This window comes from Martes martes (assembly GCF_963455335.1).
Source record: "Martes martes genome assembly, chromosome: X".
NCBI lineage: Eukaryota > Metazoa > Chordata > Mammalia > Carnivora > Mustelidae > Martes > Martes martes.
This window is the reverse complement of record NC_137897.1, coordinates 81948007-81972121: the sequence shown is the minus strand read 5'-3', so window position 1 is coordinate 81972121 and position 24115 is coordinate 81948007. Positions and strand designations below refer to the sequence as shown.

The 24115-nt window shown below is 41.1% G+C and overlaps 1 protein-coding gene across 2 annotated transcripts in view; it reads right to left on the bottom strand.

Moving 5' to 3' along the window:
* The window catches only part of RNF128 (ring finger protein 128), a gene marked incomplete at its 5' end in the record, with an annotated part of 95641 nt that overhangs the window by 53275 nt on the left and 18251 nt on the right, over positions 1–24115 (bottom strand). Inside the window, one exon of one of the 2 annotated variants that reach the window (XM_080831312.1) lies at positions 3857–4570. The exons of the other annotated variant lie outside the window; for it this stretch is intronic. Within the exon in view, the coding sequence (XP_080687438.1) occupies positions 3857–4349 (493 nt within the window). Of the gene's footprint in view, positions 1–3856; positions 4571–24115 lie in introns of those variants that run through there. 2 annotated transcript variants of the gene reach the window in all.

The window sequence follows — 24115 nt, the reverse complement described above, 5'->3', positions numbered from 1 at the left end:
GTTGCTTATTTCATTCTCATAATTAAGATATATGACTAGTGGTTAACCTTGGAAACCAAAATTTTCTCCTAATTTTCTTCCAGGGTTCTGGATCAGTATGACTGAAAAATACCCAGAGACTGCAAGAAAAACTTTAAATAAATATCTGTCATTTGCAATTATTTATCTGTTTGAATCAGGATTTTCTGGACACTTTGCAACCAAAATGAGGTATGGGAATAAACCTCATGGCTTGATGCAAGGCTACAACCACCTTCTTTAATATTTTGGTTTACATAAAAACAGCCTTGGAGTGCCTGTGTGGCTCAGTGGGTGAAGTGTCTGCCTTTGGCTCAGGTTGTGATCCCAGGGTCCTAGGATCCAGTCCCACATATGGCTCCCTGCTCAGCGGGGAGCCTGCTTCTCCCTCCCCCTCTCCACCCCAGCTGCTGCTCCCTTTCTTTCTCTCTCTCTCTCTCAAACAAATAAATCTTTTTAAAAAAGATTTTATTTATTTATTTGACAGAGAGAGATCACAAGTAGGCAGAGAGGCAGGCAGAGAGAGAGGTGGAAGCAGGCTCCCTGCCGAGCAGAGAGCCCGATGCCATGCGGGGCTTGATACCAGGACCCTGGGATCACGACCCAAGGACCCAAGCCAAAGGCAGAGGCTTTAACCCACTGAACCACCCAGGTGCCCCTCGAATAAATAAATCTTTAAAAAAGCCTCATTTTCCTAACTGATTGCTCTTAAAGTGGAGTTTCTCTTCAATAAACAAAAGTTTTAAAGCAACTGCTCTAAACCAGTTAGTTCTGTTACTTGAAATGAGTCTTATTCCCAGGCCTGTGACAGGTGAGAGTATGGATGTTCAGCATAAATTCAAAGAACAAACAATTTTAGCACCGGCTTTGTTGAGAGTGGGTAAAGAGAGTTTTCATAAACAACGACGACAGCAATGGCTTTTCAACATTTGGTGTCCCTTGTATAATTCAAGCCAATACACATTGAGTTAATCAACACTTAAACCTCAATCCCACCTCTTTGCCATGAAGATCCAGGATAAATTGTTTCTGACCAGAGATTACAATGAACCTTAAGCTTACTCTCAGGAATAAGCAAAGCAAAACACACAGAACTTGGAACAAATGTTCAACAACACACGTGCATGAAATGCAAAGTGATTTTTCCCCCTGTGTTGAAAAGCGGTTTCTCTAGGAGTTTTTGGAAGAAATGTGATTCTATACTTCAAGTAACTAGGTAGTTTTTTGATGGCTAGTTGCCCTAATGGTAAAATTTACTATGGTTATCATGTCAGGAAGAAATGTTTAAAGTCCCCAAATACTTTTCTGAGTGTACTTTAATTAGGTGGTCAATATTTATGGCTTTATTTCTACATGATTCTATCCTGAAACAAAACAGCCATGGTTAAGATTCAAACTGACAGCTGCATGAACATTTATTTGTATGTTTTTTTGCATCTTGTTAGCATTAACCTATTGTAATAACTAACTTTACTTGATTGTAATTATTATCTGCTAGGTGGTTTTGATTTGTTATCTTTAAGAATCATGGCAATAGAAGTATCTCCATCTTACTGATGCAGAAACGGAGACTCAGTAAAGTTGAAGAACCTGACCAAGGACACAAAGCTACTATGTAGTAAAACCAAAGAATTCATTTACTTGTGGAGCATAAGGAATAACATGGAGGGCATTGGGAGATGGAGAGAAGTGAGTTGGGGGAAATCGGAGGGGGAGAGAAACCATGAGAGACTGTACTCTGAGAAACAAACTGAGGGTTTTGGAGGGGAGTGGGGGAAGGGGTTGGGTGAGCCTGGTGGTGGTATTAAGGAGGGCACATATTGCATGGAGCACTGGGTGTGGTGCATAAACAATGAATCTTGGAACATTGAAAAGAAATAAAATTAAAAAAAAAAGAAGGAAAAAACCCCCAGAATTTGATACCCATTCTTGACTATAATGCCTGTGCTTTTCCTAGTGCACCATATGGTCTCTCAATAACGTACGAGTAAGATGTATGTAGAGAGCCTGGCACTCAAGTGGGAGCTCAACAAAAATTAATTTTATTGTCCCTTAAAACTATTGGACAAATATAAGCTTATATTCTTAACAGAATTAGGATGAAAGTGCTCTAAACGGGAACATATTAAAGGGTACTCTTCAATTCCCAATCATCCATGCAAATGAATCTCATTTGGAGGAGACAAAGTCAAACTTTTGCATTTAGGTAGCCAATGGAAACATAAGGACTTCAAATTTTGTCAAATCCTTCTTCTTCATTTTTATCAGGCTTTAAAAAATAATTTCATTCAAACCAATGAATTATCAACTAAGGGAGATACAGCTGCTCCTTTAACCGATATTCAAATCTAAGAATCACAGCAGTTTAGAGCTGGAAGGAATCTTAAGAGTTCATCTAGTTCACTTTTGCCTCTGCACACGCTGCCAGTTTGGCCTCCACCTTCTACCTCTCTACTATCACTTGGCTGGCGAGTAATTTGTACAAGGTCACAAAGCTGCTAGCGGCAAAGAAGGGACTAAAAGAACTCAGATCTCCTGAGTTCCAATCCAGTGCTCTTTCCATTATACCACCCAGCCACTCAATGGGAATGCTCTCTCTAGGCTGGGCCAAACCCACACAAAACCTCTAGCACTTAAATAAGCAGATTCAGCTCCCGAGTGATTCCCTAAAAGGCTAATCCTATCAGCTAGCTTTTATTGAGAAGGATGGTGTGTCAAACTCTTTACAGGCGTTGCTGCATTTCATCCTCAAGGCAAACCTGTGGGAGTAGTTCTTAGTTCTTTCCCTTTTGATTGATGAGGGAACACAGACTCAAAGACTTCAAATAAGTTGCCCAAGGTCACAGGACTAGTTAGCAATGGAGCCAGAATTTAACCAAGGTCTGACTTGGGCCCCAACTCTCAACAACTATGATATAGTGCTATTATGTGTCCCTTCCCTTCTATCCAATTTTTTTCTCTGTCTTCTGGGGCTTAGGATCATACATATGATAAGACTACCTAATCACAAATAAGGTTTCTGGAAGAATCACCAAAAAGGGAAAAACGGTAACCCACAACATCCCCACAAAATGAAGACCTATGCGGACTACTTTTCCCCCAAAGTCTAGGCCTTTGCTATCCTCAAGCACAAAGCTCTTCTTTTTCCGGTAACACTGATCACCTGTTTCACCACTCAATTACCTTATTCGGATCTTTCAAAGGCCAATGAAAGCAATGATACCGACAATCACTTGGGACCTGAGACCCCCCGGGGGCAGAGAAGAGCCCAAAAACTAGGCAAAGTTTCTGTCCAAACTGCAATGAGGTTAGCAGGGCACAGTAACACAATCTCGTACCTGATACTAGGAAACATGGAGAGAAAAACAGGGAGAGAGGAGAGAAAACCCTGCTTTGGGCCTGAGGCTGTTTAACTGGAAAAGAGTGAGGAAGGGACTTCCAGGTCGCCTTCTCTCCTGTCATGATTGCAAAGCCAGTGCCCACCAACAAAGCAGATAGTGCAAGGAGCCCTTGTGGAACACCAGGTAAAGGGGACGCAAAGAGCCCCAACAGTCCTCTCTAGTTGCCAGCCTCCGCACTCCGTTTGTCTTGCCCTTTTCCACCAGACAGGCAAATCCTGGAGGATTTTCTCGCCCAACACCCCCCTCCCCCCCAACCAGGGTGAAATCTCGGGAAGGAGAGGACTCTACCTCACTCGGTGGGGACAGAAAGGGCACTCGGTTTCCCTTCGGAGCAAGGGGATAGGAGGAAGACAGCACCGAGGAAAATATGGGAAAAAAAAGACAAAAACTGGCCTTGGTAGGGGGTTGATGGGGCGCAATGTAGTAGCTGCACTCACCCGGGTGAGACATGGGGATGACCTCATTGCGGGTCCCCGGGAAGTTAAAGATGACGGCTCCAGACGCCCCTCTCTCGTAAGCCAGGTGAATCTTGTCGGCGAAGGTGCAGCCCCCGCCACGCTGGATCAGGGCCAACCAAGAGACCTGCACGGAGCTTCCCCAGTCCCCCGGGACCGTGGGCACCGTGAAATTCGTGTGCGGGTTACAGGCGTTGAGCGCCCCCGGCCCGTCGGGCGGCACCAGGACCCCCGCCACAGGCTCGAGCGGCGAATCCTGGCCGTACACGCCCTCCTCGCTCAGCTCCCACACTGTGCGGTTCACTCCGGTGTGCGGAACCCGCCAGGACACGTTGAGGTACGCGGTCCACACCGCCTCGGCTCCCCGGGAGCCGGGGGCATGGGGGCTCAGAGCCAGCAGGAAGCACCACGCCAACAATCGGGAAAAGCCGCAGCCGCCGCGGCACAAGACCCCGGCCCCGGGCGGCGGCCCCATGGCTCGCGCGCTATGCGGTTCCCGCGGGCCCCTGGCACGCGCCTTCCCGGCTCTCGGCAGGACCCCGGCCTGGCCCAGGTGCGCGCCAGGTGGGGGGGGGGGGGCCGGAGAGGGGACGGCGCGCGCGGGAGCGAGGTGGTAGCCCCGAGGCACGTAGCGTCGGGCCGAGCGGTTGCAGCAGATTCAGCTCCTCGCGTCTCCGGTCCTTCTCCGGTACTGCTGCGGCCGCGTCGGGCTCAGGGGCTTTAGCAAGAAGCTCCGCCCAGACGACTGGGGGTAGAGGTGGCTGGGAGGGAGGAAAGGACACTGCGGGATCCGCCTCTTAAAAGGGTAGCGGGATGGGCAGGCGTTAGAGTAGGCTCTCAGGCTGTGTGGCCAGGGCCAGGTGTGTCTTGGCGTGTTGTTAAAAAAAAAAAAAAAGGACAGGCCGGGAACTAGAGAATCTGCGACCATAAAAGCTCTCGGATAGGATCCGAGTGCGTTTTGGATTGCGAGAATGGGTTTTTCGCTCAGAGCATTTGTTTAAAGGCCGTTTCAGTCTTAGGCTGCTAGAATGTGAAAGTACTTCTAAACAGCACAGATCCGAAGGGTCTGAGTTGGTGTCAAGGGATTTTTGGGTAGGTGGGTGGTGCTGGGGGCAGGCTGGTTATTGATTCTCTTGGCGGGGGGGTGGGAGGGGCAGGAAAAGCTCGTTGCTACTTTTTTTTTTGAACCTTTCTCCTTTCCTGCTCCAGACAGGCGTCGTACCTGGGTATTTTCTTACGCTTACCTCATGCTAAATAGACTGCATCAGAAGCCCCTTCTGAAAGTAATCTTAGTCCTCAGAAAAGAATTACCCTTTCCATACACCTCAAAACTGAGCCTCTTTTCTTCATCTTCCACAAACAGGTTTACCAAATCTATACATCTGCGCCATTCCCGACCTTAACTACACAATCTTTCCTCATTTCCCACCAACTGAAAGGAGCCTGGCTCACCTTGGCGATTCACTCATGGCACTGTTGCGTTATGATTCTTCCTTCCTTTAAGTGTACAAGTTTTATCTACCCTGTCAATTATTGCATTTAATAGGTGCTCCAGAAATATGCATTGGATTAAACTGAATTAATACACCTGTTGTATGACAGGAATGGATAACTTTTGACCTTGGGGAAATTACTTCTCTGTGCCTCAGTTTCCTCATCATCTGTAAAATGGGGATAATAATATCACCTACCTCAAAAGTTGTTCAGACAATTAAATGAGTTTGTACATGTAAATTACTCAGAACTGTGCTTAGAGTGTAAAAAAGATATTTGTTAAATACTGTTATTACTAAACAGGGTCATGGACCCCACCCTACCTTTTAAATTATTTTAAATTTGTCACGTTGAGATAATAATAAGAGAAAATGACATTCAGGATGTTTTCGCCACTTTTTCAGTACAAAGGAATACAATTCACTTTATCCAGCCCAGCATTTGTTCAGTTCCCTATCAATCACTCCCCTCAGTCCTTGGCCCAACACTTACTTAATCAGTATTATTTCCAAAGATTAAGCATGGGACAATTCTTCACTTGATACTCTGATGGCTTGAGAGAAACCTAGAGGAAAATTAACACCATAACTAAACATCCCCTGGAATCCAAATAAATAGGCAGTTCTGTGAAACATAAACCCTATATACTGAAAAGGACATTTTTATGTTAGAGGTCAAGGCTGGTATGGGAGGCCAATAGCATAGCACCCCCAACTACTGATGATGTTAATCTCCGGGATAAAAATTACCGAGGGAAAAAAGAAAAGGTAGGATCAATCATCTCTAACAAATGGTACAGCTCCAGAAATTGTCTGAAATTGTTGGCGAAGAGCACTCAAAATTCAGTAAATATTGCCTGCATGGCAATCAACTATATTGTACTGTAAAGAAACACTATGTTTAAAATTAAAGAGATCTGTTATAAGGCATCTACAAAAAAATGAATGTTTGGAGAGATGTTTCTTAGTATCCATTCTTAAACAATTATTTATGGTCCATCAACTGTATGCCAGCCAGGGGCTAAGCGTTGGGGTAGAAAAAAAAATAAGACAGTAACTCTGCTGTCAAAAAAATCATAAATTAGCTTTTATGACACAAACAAGCAAACTGATAGTTGGAGTATAAGGTGCTATAAGTATATAGTGTAAATGCTATGACAGAGGTGTTCACAGGGCAGTAATGGGTAACAAAATAAGAACCTCACCCAGACTGGGAAGTTAGGAAAAGCTGCCCAGAGGAGGTTACACCTGTGCTAAGCTTGAGAGGGTTAGCCTTCTTAGGCATTGAATAATACAAGGGAATGAATGCACTGAGGCATGAAACTGACAATGTTGGAAGACAGCAAGTACTACAGGCTCTATAAACACAAAATGGTTGGAACCCAGAGTACAAGACATAAAGTTCTACAGGTACACAGAAGTCAGTTCTTGAGAGTCCTTTCGTTTAAACTAGGGAGTTTGGACTTTATCCAAAAGCAAGGAGTAACACAATCAGGGTTTACACATGGAGTGATATAATCAGATCTGAATTTGAGAGATCGTTATGGCTTCTCTGCAAATAATAGATCAGAGGGGACAAGACTAGAAGCAAAGAGCCCAGAGAGCATATTTTTGGCAGTGCTCCAGGTGAGAGATGAAGGTGGCCCAGCCCAGACTCCAGGAGATGAAGAGAAGTGGACAGATCGGAAACATGTTTTGGAGGATGAAAAAGAGGGAAAAGTTGGGGATTGCTCTGAGGTTTTTGGCTTGGAAGACTGAATGGCATTCAATCAGGAGGAGGGTTTTAAATGTGTAGAAAGGGTAGGAAGAGAGATGAGCTCAGTGTAGACCTGTTGATCTTGAGGAGCTTATGATGTAACTAGGTAGCACTGGCTGGTGGGCAGTTGGATTTTCTGATTACTGAACACCCACCAAGTAAAAGCCACTGGAGAGGTGTAGGTATACAGAGACCAAGAAAAAAAAAAGTCCCTGCCCTCAATGAGTTCACAGTTTAGTAGGAAAGTCAGAGGAAAACAGGTAATAATAGTACAGTTTAATAAATGTTATGACTGAGAAAAACTTCAGTTGCTATGGCAACATGGGTATGGCTGAGTCTTTAAGAACAAATAGAGTTAATCAGGCAAAGAGAGTAAGGATATTCAGGCAGAGGCAATAGTCTATTACTTGAAAACACCAGGAGCATTCAGGAAACTAACGTTAATTAGTCAAGTATGGCTGGGATGCAAGTTGCAAAGGGAGAGCCAGAGGAAGTGAGGCTGGTCAAATAGGTTGTGCCAGAACATGAAGGGTTTGGAAAATTGTGCCAGAGGGTGTCAACTCAGTGCGTATGTGCATACATGCACACACACACACACACACAAAGGGAATATGGCAAAATGATAACAACTGTTGAGTCTCGATGGTGGGTCTGTAGGTGCTCACTGTATTATTTTTTCAACTTGTCTCTGTATTTAAAGCATTTTGCAATGATGAGTTTTAAATTGTGAATTTATATGGAAGTCAGTGGAGCAAGTAAATGATTATTGTCAGACGTAGGCTTAATAGAGCATCTGGGTTGTACCAGGACAAGACAGGAAGCAGAGTGACTAGTGAGGAAGCTAACCTCCACAGCACTGTTCTGGAGGTCTAGCCCAGCTGTGGAGATGGAGATAACAGATGATCAAAGCTTGAAGACATGTACCGTTAAAATCATCCTATGAACTCCCCTTGCTATGAGTCCATTCTCACCAAGCAACCTTATTATCCTTTAGTGCCTCATGTAAATATGCCTACAGGGAGATAATGCACTGATCAGCAAACACTAGTATCTGGTCCACTTGGAAGTTATACTTCTCATTATAAATTAATCAGTTGGCATTCTGGCGTATATATTGGTCTCTTGTGAATTTGGCGAACTGTGAGTCAGTCCCCAGGAGCCCGGTTTCTGGTTATACTACCAATCAAATTTCAAAGCCTACAAAGCTAGGAACCAGACTGCGCATCATGACTGCATCAAAGTCTTTGCCCTCTGTGGGGACTTGTCTGGGTAACTCCATGGCTTTCTCCAATCATATCCCTCTGTCATGCTGTGATTTCTTTTCAAACCGCAACAGAGCCTTGATGCTAACAATGAGGTCTGTGGATCAGGAGCATCAGCATCAGCAGGGAGCTTGTGAGACATGAAGAATCTCTGGGCCCACCCCCAGACCTGCTGAGTCAGAACCCACGTTTTAACAAGATCCCCAGGTGATCTGTACATGCACGTAAGTCTGAGAAGCCCTGGGGTAGGCTTGAGTAGTCCTGATGTGTAGCCAGCACCCAGCCTCTGCTTGAACACTCCCAGTGTCAGAGTTTACCACCTCCCAGAGCATTGCATCCTGAAGAGTGCTACACTTTTCTTGCTGGAAAGTTCGTGTAAGCACAGTTTGATTTTGCTTCAGTCCCAGGCCTCACCTTATTCATATATATGTGTATATATATATGAATAGGTAGATATATACATATACATGAATATATATATATGAATATATATATATATATTCCTTATACCCTCAAACCAAATATCCTAGCCCTAGATGTATTCCCTCAGGATCCTACCATCCCTAAGGCTAATTAATAACAGCTACTATTCATTGAGCATTTACTATGTACTTTACATGCATTAATTCATTTAATTCTCACAATCATCCATTATTATTCCCATTTACAGAAGAGGAAACTGCCTCAGAGAAAACTAGCAAGCTGCCTAAGGTCATATAACTAGTCCCAGAATCAGGATTCCAGTGCAGTTCTGACTCTTAAGTATTAATAGCTGATAACGACTCAGGATCTTCCCTCTGGAGAGTGGCATTCACATTTTAAAGATTTTATTTATTTATTTGAGAGACAGAGATCACAAGTAGGCAGAGAGGCAGGCAGAGAGAGAGGAGGAAGCAGGCTCCCTGCTGAGCAGAGAGCCCGATGGATGCGATGGATGCGGGGCTTGATCCCAGCACCCTAGGATCATGACATGAGCCGAAGGCAGAGGCTTTAACCCACTGAGCCACCCAGGCACCCCACATTTTAACATCAGCTTATACCAAAGGAAGTTCAAGGGAAATGTTTCTTGTGTGCATTTCAGGCCCTATAACCCGTGAGGGAGACATACTTGGGCCAGGAGCCTTTCTGAATTCCTCAAATCCTACTACAAAGGCTAGCCTTGCCAAATATTTGTATCAGCAATATTGAAATGAAAGCTGCCCTGAGTGGCGCACCATCTAATAATGAACTAATAATAAGCAAAGCAGCATCCTGCAAAAGCGACAGCAGGGCACCGCTGTGGCCGATTGAGTTTCCCATCACACTGAGTTTCTGCACAGGCACAGAGATGGACGATAGCATTCAGCCTTTAATATGCCTGCAAGAAATGAGACATCACATCTGGCTTCTTACCATTAGATAAATGGCAAGGCACCATCTGGGACAAATAGTGTCCTGGCATCTAAGCAATGTTGTGGCTACGCAGCTCCACAACATAGGTGTAGACAATGCCTAGAGAGGGGATGGCAACACATTTCTGCCCTAGGCAGCTGTTCTGTGGCTAGCAAGAAGAAACTGATGGGGAGTGTGGAGAGAGCGAGCAGCCAAACAAAACAAAAAGTCCAAAATAGGATGGAGTAGCATAGTTTAAGATAACATCGTTTCTGAGTGCAGGTACATCTCGGTCAGCTCAAGTGGGTACACAGCCATTAGAAAATGGGATCTTTTGAAACCTAGCTTTCATGCACTCAAAGGATTTCAGAGAGGGGTTTTACAAGAGGGCCACCGCTGTATTTGAAGCAGTCTTCTCATATCCATAACACTAATAGCTACCATGGAGAAGCATTGAGAAAGATCAGGTACTTTCTACCTATGAGGTAAGTATTATGTGCTACCTGTTCCAGAAGAAGAAACTGAGGCTCAGGTTTAGTAACTTGCTGAGGTCATCCATGGTAACCAAACTGCAGAATTGGAATTTGACACCACGTCTTAGTACAAAGCTACACTCTTCAGATTACAACTCTTGCCACTCTATCCAACAGTGCCTTCAAAAGTAGAGGCAGGAAGGCAATGTATTTACTGAGAACCTACTATGCTCCAGACAATTTACATGCCTTAATTCTATCAGTTGGTTCTTACAACAGGTAATAAAATCCCATTGTAATTATAGTTATTATAATTCCCATTTTTTTTTCAGATGAGGAAGATGAGGCTCAGAAAGGTACAGTATCTTGCCAAAGGTCACACAACCAGTATCTGGCAGAGTTGGAACTCACATTGGGAGTATGACTCCAAATTCTATGCCATTTTCACTCTGTCCTACTACCTCTCCACATACACAGTAAGGTTATTATTAGAGGGTAGAAAGAATGGATATTTTTTTCCTTTTTTAAAATTACGTGCAGTTAGCTACTGTATAGTACATCATTAGTTTTTGATGTAGTGTTCAATGATTCATTAGTTGCATATAATATCCAGTGCTCATCACAACATGTGCCCCCCTCAATAAGGAATGGGTATTTTTATAGCCGCATCCAGTGACATGCTTTAGTATACTAAGAACCCCCTCACCAAAGTGCCCTGATTTCCTGCTGTGCAGCCCCCAAATTCCTAAACAGAGATTATGAAAGTACATTGAGTCAAGTGCTTCATCGTCATTTATTAATGCCTACATCTTCCACTGAGCACACTCGCACCATGTGTATGGAGAGGAGTGCCTGAACGTGTGTCACCTGAAGAAGGGGTATTTTGTGTCCATTGATGAAAACTGCTACACAAAGGAATTGTACTCATGGAGGACAATGCAGAAAATTTGTGCTAAACTGTGTCAACTTTGTTGCTACTAGGGAATCACATCAGCTATCTTGAGTTTGGAGAGATGTTTGAGGGGATCCCGGATTGCTAAAGAGGAACAAGGGTGGGGAAGAGCCCAAGGTGTGGGGGCAGGAAGGGCTTCAGGGGAACATTAGGCACGGTTGGTGCTGGGGGCAGAGGGTGGGCAGGAAGAAACGGACTCCAGTGGGAGTAGTTCTTACCCTCCATTGCCAGTATCAGGACAACCTTGTTGGGAAACTCATCTGGTCTCAGGCAGTCTCCTCTCTTGCCTTTTCAGGTTTTTCTAGTAAGATGAAGATTTCAAAAGAAATAAATCTGTGACCATAAAAGATTTACATATATGCTATTGAAAGAGAGGAAAACAATTACTTGGGAGAAAATGGGAGAGAAATAGGTATTTTTTTTCTTTTTTTAAGATTTTATTTACTTGTCAGGGAGAGAGCGAGAGAGTGAGAGAGTGAGAACAAGCTCTCTTATGGGGAGTGGCAGGCTCACCGCTGAGCAAGGAGCCGGTTTCGGGACTCCATCCCAGGACCCTGAGATCATGACTTGAGCTGAAGGCAGATGCTTAACTGACTGAGCCACCCAGGCATCCAGAGAAAAATGTTTTTAATGAATTTGCCCTACAGTTATGAACACATATTTGAGCTTTACTTCCTACGCATTCCTGCTATGTAGTAAACTAGATTCACAGAGCTCGCCCATTCCAGCCTTTGTTGTTATTTTTAACTTTGATGTTGACTGGTTATGTGACACTGAGGAAGTTTCTCTTTCTTCTTGATCAACTATAAAACAGGGATGATAATATTGCAAAATTACGTAGCTATGTTTTGAACCACATCATATTCCCTCAGATTAAAGCCTAACAAATGGGATAGTATATCTAAAGAAGTGTCTCTGATCTTGCCACTGCCTAGGACAAATAACAGAAGGGAGTGGGCCTGGCAGGCAAGGATAGATCTGTTTGCTAAGTTAGCGAGGGTGGGAGTTCTTAAACATGTACATGGGCAGTGAGGCTTTTGTTTAACCTTGGACAGAATGGGATTCATTTTTTAATAGGAACATAATTTGGTAATTCCCAGTAGACCTGGGATTTCTGAAAAGCAATTTAAGAATAAACGTACTTATATTGTATCACAATCACCTACTGAGGCCAAGGCTTGTTTTTTTAGAAGCTCAAGTCTGCCTGAATGTGGGCAAAGCAGCCTTTGTATTCCAAGGGGCAAAGTCACAAATTCACAGCTGCCAGCTATATGCATTAGGATTAGCCACAACTGGCCAGGGCTCAAAACTGATCAAGAACACGTAGTAAACAAGTATTTGGCAATAAGTGACAGGATGCTATCACATAGTTGAGACAACTGAAATCGGCTGGCTTACCGCTCAAAATTCACACAGTAATTAAGTTCTGTCACATCAGAATTAGATAAGTGTTATGGTTATATTGGTCACAGAAACCAGGCAAGGGACAAGCAGGCCTTCAACAAAAGGGTATTTTGTGGCTACAAAACTTTGGTTTGCCTTCATCACAAATCATGCGGTGTAAAGCGTAGGAACTTTAACGAGGAAAAATGCTACCGGGAACAACCGAAGGGGGAAAAATGCCCAGATCCACAGACCACAGCATGCTCTGGAATCTACAAAATCCCTTCTCCCTTGGCTGACAATCTTCCAGTTATCAGGGGGCAGGTTCCCTTTTTTTCCAAGTTGTCTCTGTGTAACTTTGGGGGCAGATAACATCGGTATACTTCATGTTCTTCATAGCAAACTAGCTCAGATGCAGAAGTCAGTGACTGCTTAATATTCTGGATGTTGTCAACTCTCGAGCCACAGAAGGCCTTTCACCAGAGGCAATGAAGTGGCTCAGTAATGTTTGCTCTTCGTGAGGAAAAAAAAGAGCAGAAATTGAAAGCCTGAAGCTCTTGTTTGTTTGAAGAAGAGGCTCGTCGAGTTTACCTTCAATAATCTCACCAGTTCATTAAATGTCTTCGCTTTTCGGAGGTGGGGATGGCCGAGGTGTTTAGAGACCTGACAAGAGAGCATATGTTTGGACCCTACACACGGTGTTTATAGTGGAGCACCCTGCTGATTTCAGGACCTGCTATTTGGTTGGATTCAAGACGGGATGAAAACATCCCACACATTTCAAGAAGGGAGCTATCATCTATCAGTTATGCCCCTCATAGGCATTTTCAGCAGAGATTTCTAAGTTCCAAGACAGAGGTAATAGTAAAAAAAAAAAGAGAGAGAGAGAGAGAGAGAGAGAGAGAGAGAGTGTATTTATAATGTCTGCTTTCTTTTTTTCACAGAATCCTGTCACTGCAATTCATGTTAGGTAGCAGTGAACAAGCAAAGGAGAAGCAGACGTTCTGGGGAAAAAGTGCCAGATTAATTCCACCCGATTGCTGCAGTCAGTATATAAATTTAGGAATAAAACATTTTTTTTGACATTATGAGAATTTAATTTTAATTTTGCTTCAATAGAACATTATAATCAGAATATATTATTGGAATTTAGAAACTATTATTTGTCTTGTGATATCTCTTACACGATATAGATATGATCTATAAATTTTTATACTCAGTTTTCAGAAAAGGAATAAAACATTTTTACTAACTTTGATCCTCTGGACTCTCTGACACACAAAATTGTAAGCAGCAGTATCATTGGGCATGTAGGAATTATAATTTTCTCTTTTGGAGTTTCAGTGATTTAAAGGAAAATTCACCTGTTCTCTAACTTTTTCATTAGAATAATAAATTTTGGGGGGCGCCTGGGTGGCTCAGTCAGTTAAGCATCTGCCTTCAGTTCAGGTCATGATCCCCAAGGTCCTGGGATCAAGCCCCAAACGCCTCAGGCTCCCTGCACAGCAGGGGTGCCTGCTTCTCCCTTTCCTTTTGCCCCTCCCCTGCTTGTGCTGTCTCTCTTGCTTACTCACTCTCGCAAAGAAATAAGTAGATCTTTTAAAAAAAAAAACAAGAATAATAAACTTTTAAAGAGCTTTTAATGTCTACAAAGTCTTATGACAGTGTCCGGGGAAGATTAAAAAGATCAAAGTAACATGGTCCATCCATTAAGTATCTCAGGCTACTGGGGGTAAATTGTTTCGGGAAAAATTTTGTGTGCCCTCTGTTTTTGCCTGCATGCATCTAGATTATCAGCAATACAAGCTTTAATTAAAAGCTTCGTCCAATCTCAAATGTCTACTAATGGAGAAGTGATATTAATTTTCTTTTAGACTATTATAAATAGCCTTCTAATTGATCTCCCTGCTTTTTGTCTCTCCCTCCACGTCATCCTTCATCTTACTGCCATATTATGCTTTCTGAAATATAGCTGTGATTCTGTCACTTCCTGTTGCATATTGAATAAAATACAAATTTCTAAACTTAAAAGGCTAGCCCCTCCACAATCGAGGGCCATCTGACTACTGCTTCCTTTATGGCTTTACTGTATGTGACTGGACCTGTATTATATAGGTAGCATCTTCCAGACTCTGCTACATTTATTTCCCTACATATCTATCACCTCCATCAGAGACTGAGTTCCTTGAGAGGGGGCCACATATTTTTCTTCTTGGTAGCCCCAGCTCGTACCCTGGCATGTTAGAGTACGTTTGAAGAACAAGTAAATGGCTGGCCAGACCTGAAGGGCAGGCTGTCTATTCAGTATGAATTTTTCCCATTGTTTTCAAGGTATAGTTTCAAGGTAAAACTTACCCTTTTTAGTGTATAGTTCTGCATGTTTTGACAAACATACAGTTGTGTAGCCTCGACCACAATCAAGACACAGAACACTCTCATCACTCCTCAACTTCCCTCGTATTTTGCTTTTATAGTCAAAACCCGGTCCCTTCTCCCTTACCCTGACAACCCCTGGTCTGTTTTCTGTCCCTATGGTTTCACTTTTTCCAGAATGTCAGATAAATGGAGTCATTCAGTATGTAGCTTTTTGTGTCGAACTTCTTTAACTTAGCAAAATGCATTTGAGATTCATCCATGTTATTGTGTTGGCATGACATTTAAACAAAAGAGTTGTCAAAGAGATGGGTGCTGTGAGGGGATATAAAGTCTTGTGTGAGTATAGAGACAGGAATGTTTGCTTCTAACTCAAGGAATTAGAGGAGATTTCATGGAGAAAGTAACATCTGATTAGGGACTTAAGGGACAGGTGGGGTTTTTATAGGTATGAATGAGGAGAGAGGATAGATCAGGAAAGGATATAGCAGGAACAAAAGCTCCAAGTCAGGAAACAGCAGAATGGATTTAGAAAACATTTTTTCACTTAGGTGCCTGCTCAAGAGGAGGAGTAGTGGGAGACAGGCCCAGAAAGGTAGGTTAGGACTTTGTTGACCTTGAGTACCTATTGAGGAATTTGATCTTGATTTTATGAGGCAGTGGTCAGCCATTGCAGGTTTTTGATTCAGATTCTTTTTTGGGTAGAGTAATACTTCTACCCACAGGTAATTATGCTGCCCCACCAGGGCTGACGTAGATTGTTGTCCTCTGTCAGGGTGAGTAGACAACTGTGACTCTTAAAACGGCAACAAATCACATTGAAATATATCAAAAACATACCAAAGCTATAAAATATCTGCACTAACAGTACTTTCTAGAATATGTATTCATGATATGACCAAATCCAACACCTACAAAAAGCTCCCTGATCTCTCCATTCATTTGTAGTCTCTCAATTCTCTCTGTAGTTAAGATATCAAAAAGCCAACTGTTGTTCCTGGATCCTCTTTTCTTAATTCTCCATGGAAACATCTTCACAGGGGTGAGAATTTACATTGGGGCTTCTATCTTAGCAGATAGCCAATAAACAAGTCCCAACTTAACAGCATTAATTTCTTTTGTAAACCACATCCCACCAATATTACCCAAATTGCGATGTAAAAAAACAAACAAACAGAAAATCAATCAAACAAACAAACAAGCAAACAAACACAAAAACACCCTTCCTAGTTTGGATGCTTTTACTCTGAGTTAAGAACAGACATTTGACCAAAGAGGATATGCAGATGGCAAATAAGCACATGAGAAGATGTTCAACATCCTTAGCCATTAGGGAAATGCAAATTAAAACCACAATGTGATATCACAGCATGCCTCCCAGAAAGGCTTAAAAAAAGTAGTAACACCAAATGACGATGAGGATGTGGAGAAACTGGATCACATACACACATACATTGTTGATGGGAATGTAAAATGGCAAGCCAATCTGGAAAGCAGTCTGGCCATTTCTTTCTTTCTTTTTTTTAAGATCTTATTTATTTATTTGAGAGAGAGCAAAATCGAGACAGAGCATGAGAGGAGGAGAGGAACAGAGGAAGAGGGAGAAGAAGACTCCCACTGAACAGGGAGCCTGCCATGGGGCTTGATCCCAGGACCCTGAGATCATGACCTGAGCCAAAGGCAGACACTTAACCGACTGAGCCACCTGGGCACCCCTCTTGAAAAAGTCTGGCAGTTTCTTATAAAACTAAACATGCAACTACCACATGCACATGACAGCAATTTCAGTCATGAGGCTTTGTCTCAGCTAAATGAAAAATTAGGCTCACTATAACCTGAATACAAATGTTCATAGCAGCTTCATTCATAATTGCCCCAAACTGGAAACAACCCAGATGTTCTTCAATAGATGAATGATTAAACTGGGATAAATCCATACCCTGGAATGCTACTCAGTAATAAAAAGGAATGAACTATGAATATATGGAATGATCTGGATGAATCTCCCCAGAATTATGCTGAGTTTAAAAAAAAAAGCCAATCCCAAAAGGCTACCTACAGTAGGATTCCATTTATATAACATTTTTGAGATGAGAATATTATAGTAATGGAGAACAGATTAGTGGTTGTCCCAGAGTTAAAGAGAGAGTGTGGGTTGGAGGTGTGGGTGGTTATAAAAAGGCAACACAACAGAACCTGTAGTGATGCTGTTATTCTGAATCTTGACTGTGGTGATGGTCACATGAAACTACACATGTGATAAAATTGCACAACACATGCTAATGAGTGCCTGAAAACCAGTAAAATCCAAAGAAGGTGGGTGGATTGCATCAATGTCAATTTCCTGGTTGCAATATTGTACTCTAGTTACTTAAGGTAATAGCACTGGGGGAAATCTGGAAGAAGGATACAGGATATCTCTATTTCTTCTTTCTTTTCTTTGTTTTTTTTTTATCATTATGTTATCTCTATTTCTTACAATTGCATGTGAACCTACAATTTTCTCAAAATAAAATGTTTTTTAACGAGAGGAATATGTGTTGTTTGTAAGAAATGTATGCTGCATTATTTGAATTAACTTCAGAAAATTATTTTTGGGGTTTTTTTGCCAAGGAATTTGGATGTTCTCTTATAGCATTAAAAAAATAGTAAAATTCACCATGTTTCTAGTTTCAGCTATGTTATCAGGAAACGAGGAGCCCAAAGAGGGGAACTACTTCTGCTCCTTCTAGAGTGGTTCTAAACCTTTTTTAAAATTCGGAACTACTGGGATGCCCGGGTGGCTCAGTTGGTTAAGTTGCTGTCTTCGGCTCAGGTCATGATCCCAGCGTCCTGGGATCGAGTCCCATATTGGGGTCCTTGCTCGGCAGGGAACCTGCTTCTCTCTCTGTCTCTGCCTGCCACTCTGTCTGCCTGTGCTCACTCTCTCTGACAAATAAATAAATAATCTTTAAAAAAATTCGGAACTACTTCTGAAAATTTAATGAAACTAATGTACAGAATAAATGAACACACACAGTTTTGTGCCCAATCTCAAGGAGTTTTATGGGCCTCATGAAGTTTATCCAATGACCCCATGTTAATGTTGGTCTACTGCTCTACTGTTCTATATGGAAACCAAGGGCCCCATGTAACTATTTAAAATGAAATAAAATAAAAAATGCAGTTCTTCAGGCACATTAGCCACATTTCAAGTGCTCAGTGACCACTGGCAGCTAGCTTGTGACTATGTATTAGATAGTACAGAGACAGAACTGAATGTTCTAGTGAACTGAATTGTGGAACATTTAGGATAAGATTTACCTTATTTAAAAAAAAAAAACCAACTCCATGTACCTATAACTTCAAGAATACTTCAGCTGCATAAAGACCCTGTGTGACCCACCTGTGCACCTCCAAGGACTGCGCACCCCCCAGCCTAAGAACCTCCTCTTTAGATGGATTCTCTTTTAACCATAAGTGTTTTCTTTTCTATTGGGTTTAGACAAGGGGCTAATTTAAATCTCCTTTGAATTTAGTAGGCTATAGATGGAAATTATTATCATTTCAATTAGTATATACAATGGCAGAAGAAAACAGGGCTGGCATTTGCAAGTAGGGAGCATTGTTTCAAGTGCATGAAGTACTTTTGGAGGAGACTATAGGTACAGATGACTAGATAGTAGGAGATAGTCAAGAGTCAGGCTCATCTACATAATACCAAAACAATCCATTAAAAGTGGAACATTCAGTTGCTTTGTTCAACTAGTATCTTTTATTTATTTTAGTGCTATGTGAACACATGACATTGTGGCAAAAGTTATTAAAATAGAAAGATGGGGAAGAACAAGATTTTAAATGCTGTGATGGGAAAACAAATAACTGAGTTGAGTAACATTTTATTTTTAAATTTTTTACTATTTAAGTTCAAGTTAGTTAACATATAGTGTATTATTAGTTTTAGGGGTAGAATTTAGTGATTCATCAGTTGCATAGAACATCTAGTGCTCATCATATCACAAATGCCCCCCTTAATGCCCATCATCCAGTTACCCCATCCCCCCACGCATGTCCCCTCTAGCCACCCTGTTTGTTCCCTAGAGTTAAGAGTCTCCTATGGTTTGCCTCCCTCTCTGTTTTTATCTTACTTAATTTTTCCTCCCCTTCTCCTGTGTTCATGAAGTTTTGTTTTTCAAATTCCACAAATGAGTGAAATCATATGGTATTTTTCTTTCTCTGATGGACTTAATTCGCTTAGCATAATATGCTCTAGTTCTATCCATGTCATTACAAATGGCAAGATTTCATTCTTTTTGATGGTTGAGTAATATTCCATTGTATATATATACCACATCTTCTTTATCCATTCATCAGTTGATGGACATCTGGGCCCTTTCCATATTTTGGCTATTGTGGACATTGCTGTTCTAAACTTTGGGGTGCACATGCACCTTTGAATTGTTATTTTTGTGTCCTTTGGATAAATACCTATAGTGCAAATGCTGGGTAGGGTAGTTCTAGTTTTAACTTTTTGAGGAACCTCTATACTGTTTTCCAGAGTGGCTGCACCAGTTTGCATTTCCACCAACAGTGCAAGAGGTTTTCCCTTTCTTCACATCCTCACCAATATCTGTTGTTTCCTGACTTGTTAATTTTAGCCATTCTGACTGGTGTGAGGTGGTATCTCATTGTGGTTTTCATTTGTATTTCTCTGATGATGAGTGATGTTGAGCATCTTTTCATGTGTCTGTTGTTCATTTGTATGTCTTTAAAGAAATGTCTGTTCATGTCTTCTGCCCATTTCTTGACTGGATTTTTTTGTTTGTGGATGATGAGTTTGTTAAGTTCTTTGTAGATTTTGGATACTAGCCCTTTGTCTTCTAGGTCATTTGCAAATATGTTTTCCCATTTGGTAGGCTGCCTTTTAGTTTTGTTGATTGTTTCTTTGCCTGTGCAGAAGTTTTTATCTTGACGAAGTCCTAATAGTTCACTTTTACTTTTGTTTCCCTTGCCCCTGGAGACATGTCTAGTATGGGTTGCTGTGGCTGAGGTTGAAGAGGTTACTGCCTGTGTTCTTGTCTAGGATTTTTTTTTCTCTAGGATTTTGAATGGATTCCTGTCCCACGTTTTTAGATGTATAGGAAGAAAAAAGGTAGAGAAAATGCAAGGACACTTGTGTCTTGCTATAAGTAGCTTTCAAATTCATTGTAATTTGTTGAGAGTTTAGGAATAGAAGTCATTCATGCTTTAAGTGGCAGTCATTTACGAAAGCTCTGATTTTATCTTTCCCTTATTAAAAGAATTATATTCTTTCTGTGGGGGAGGAGCAGAGGGAGAGAGAGAGAATCTTAAGCAGACTCCACGTCCACCATGGAGCCCAACATAGGGCTTGACCTCACAACTCTCAGATCATGATGTGAGGCTTCTCGGCCTTTTGGCTAAGACCAAGTGTAGATCATGATGTGAGCCAAAATCCAGAGCCAGATGCTTAACTGACTGAGCCACTCAGGCATACCTAGAAGAATTTTATACTTAAGATATAAACAATATCTTTACCTTCCTGGTTTTCTCCTTCAAATATTGAAATCATTTTTTAATCGAAATTCATTTTCACCTAAACCTAAGTGCACACCAGAATTATTACTATTATTATTATTTTTTTAGATTATTTATTTATTTATTTGACAGATCACAAGTAGGCAGAGAGGCAGGCAGAGAGAGAAGGGAGGAAGCAGGCTCCCTGCTGAGCAGGGAGCCCGATGCGGGGCTCGATCCCAGGACGCTGGGATCATGACCTGAGCCGAAGGCAGAGGCTTAAACCACTGAGCCACCCAGGCGCCCCTACACACCAGAATTATTATATTGAAAGTATAGTTTTCTCAGGGTCATTGTTTCTTACTCTCCTACAAAAGAATTGAGATAGATCTCAATTATAGATACTAGTAGATGGGAAGCAGTGATGTAGATAATACAAAACAACAAACAGTCCAAAGGCACTTGGGGTTGACTTTGAAATGCATTTTTCAGCGTGTTTTCTTTTCATGTTTTACCCAGGCATTCCCTTCAGACCCATAAGAGGTGACTCTGATGTAGCATGAGTGATCAAAGCCAGTTAGCCTCAGATTTCAACATTACCAATGGACTAGCTGCATTCAGATAATTAAATTAATGGCATAACTTAGCATATTTATATTCTGTATATCACCTTACTCCAGTAAGCATGTAACCACTAAAGAGCATCTATGGACTCATGGGTCTTATTCATTCCGGAAATTTATTTACATCTTCAAGGTGCTTGGTTTTAAAGTAATCAATTAAATTGATTTTTGTTTTATTCAAATCTATTTGGCTGACCTTGACTTACTGAGTATCTTGGTGTTTTCTTAATTGAAAGAGTTGCCATATGGTGTCAAAAGACATTGGAAATTTTGATTCAGATGCCAATATAGCATGTTACTATTTAGATATGCTTAAGTACCAAGGTGTTTGTATTAGTCATAAAAATGCTCAACGTGCCCTCTGCTGGGCCTTTCTAATGTTGGAACAGAAAAATGCTCTGTCATCTGGTTGTACAGTGGGTTGAAGAAAGGAATTCCACTGTAACTACTACATGCGATGAATAAACCATAAATATCAAATCACATGTCTTTCTGGAATGGATAAGTCTGGCTCACTTCGTTTCAAAAGGAAGATTTAAAATGCTGTCTAGATGCAAAGAAACCGAAACTTTGTTATGTGCTTAGGAAATCCCCTGTGTTTTATGAAATGAAATAATTTTATTGTCAGGTGATCTCTCCAGAAATATGTAAACCAACTAAATAATCCTACCATCATTACGTTATTGTATAATTACATTATTATGTAAACTAACTCAGTCATTCTGCCACGGGAGGACAGCTGTGAGCAGGTGAACTTGAATTCAAGATTTTTTGCAGGGTTTGCAAAGATGTGTTTCCCTCCACTACCCCCACCCCCATGGTTTTATCTGAGGCCCAATCTTATAAATCGGTATGTATTCCTATAAATTAATTGGGTAGTTTGCTTATGAAGAAGATCAGGGAATTAGATGCAGTGTTTTCTTTGGTAAAAGTTATTTATATGTTTTCTCTTCGATCAAAATATTTTTTTAACAACCTCTGTGGTAAAGTAACAAATACCCAGCAGCTGTCTTCTAGACAATCACCTTTACTGTCAGTGGGGTTGTACACAACTCAGTTGTGTAAATTGTACACACAGCCACATTTTAGTTGACCACATTTGCCTGCTTATATCTTCAAAAGAAGCAAATCCTGAAACTACACAGACTCTAGAGAGACTATTGTCTCTACTCTCCCCAGCGCCAACTGGCACTCAAAAAATAGAACTGGCCAGAATATAGCTGGCTAGTTTCTTTATGAATTTCTCCCTAAGGCACAAAGATCAGCTTCTCACACCCCTGGGAATCGAAAAAGGTTTTCATTCTATCACACTGAAAATTCTTCTGGACTACTTCAGTCAATGCCTTCAATTAAATCATTGTTCTCTGAGTTTTCTAAAACATAGTCCTCAGTTGCTTACACCATTATTAAATAGTAACAGGTGCAAAATGAATGCTTGGAGCACTAGAAATTTGCCTTTTGCTGTGTTAGTTCTCACTGCTTTCCTTTTAGTATGAATGTTAGTGCCATGTCAAAGACGGGTGAAACTGACTCAAGGACAGGAAAACAAGTATATTTAAAGGAATTGGGATTATACATTTTTTTTCATATTTCAGTAGAACATGGTACTTTACTGTTTAGCTTCTCAAAAATCAACATACCATCTATTCAGTAATTAAGGGTAAGAGTTTTTATTTGTCTCATTTTGCCATTTTGTTTGGCAGACAGCAAAGAAATCTTGAATCACCCTTCTACTACTCTGAGTAATGTTTTCTTTGTCTAAAGTACAAATGGATATTGTGACCTTGGAAGACATTCTTAGAGAATATACTCTCTCTGAGATCTTAGATCTTAGTAAAGAAATGGAAGTATCCCCATAAGAAGTTATGCCAGAAAATGCCCCCGATGAATGTCAACACCCCCCCACAAAACACCACAACTTCATGTTTTCAAAATATAATTACAGGCTAAGGGCACAAGCCATTAAACGGGAGCCTAAAGTCCCAGATTTGTAATGTATTACTGCTTGAAGGAGACACATTTTGTCAGTACTTACCACTTCACTAACATTTTAAGTATTCATAGAGTGAGGATTAAAGGGCTGTGGACAAGTATTTCTTCAGAGAAATATTAATAGCGTATCCAATAGTTTAAACAGTTTTCAGAAACAATGTGGGTATTCTTTTAGATCTAACTTTGTTTTCATTGCTAGAAGTACAGTCCAAGAATACAGAGTAAAGAAACTAGAACTCTACTTTCATTATAAAATTATTTTGCAAATAGACTAGAACTTTACTAAATCAGACTTGCTTGAAGTTGGCAAGTCCTATAATTGGAATTACAGAACATAGAAAGATTTCGTTATTTTGGTGGAAGGCTAGTACTCATTCCAAGATGAGAGGGAATTCATGGTGTCTCTAAATTCTGCACTGGGAACAGTTACCTTGAATGAGAAAACCAATTTTTTCTAGTGTCTCAGGAAATATTCGTTTACATAAAAGCAATTGGACTATTAATGAAAACCATTTACATTGTTCTTTGAAATAGAGTCCTATATTTCATCAGCTTTGATTACATTACTACAGATGTCTAAAAAGCTATTTTTAAAAATACCCTTCCATAGTTCATTGATTTCCTGTCAGATAGGGCTTCCTCTGAAAGTTTTAACAAAATACAAAATGCAGCTTTATTATTTTCAAGTAATACAATAACACAAACGAATTGCCTCTAAAATCATGCCAAAGAGAAGCACTGCTGGATGTCCTTTAATGAAGGCAAAGACTGTTTACAGGAAAATAGTTGCTTTTATGTACTGCTTTAACAAGAGTTTCTATTCTCTGAAGGCACTTCATCATCTCCCCCCCTCCTTTAAGTGCCAACCCCAGATTTTTAACTTAGATTAAACACTGGTGAGAATTAATGAGGGTTTTATTCCACTCTTCCCAAATTCACAGAGTAGGACGCAGATCACTACATCTGCAACAGCTGCAGCATACAAGTAAGTGAGACTGTAATGTTAATTTCACAATACCCTGCAGAGGTGCAGGGCCTGAACAGGAATC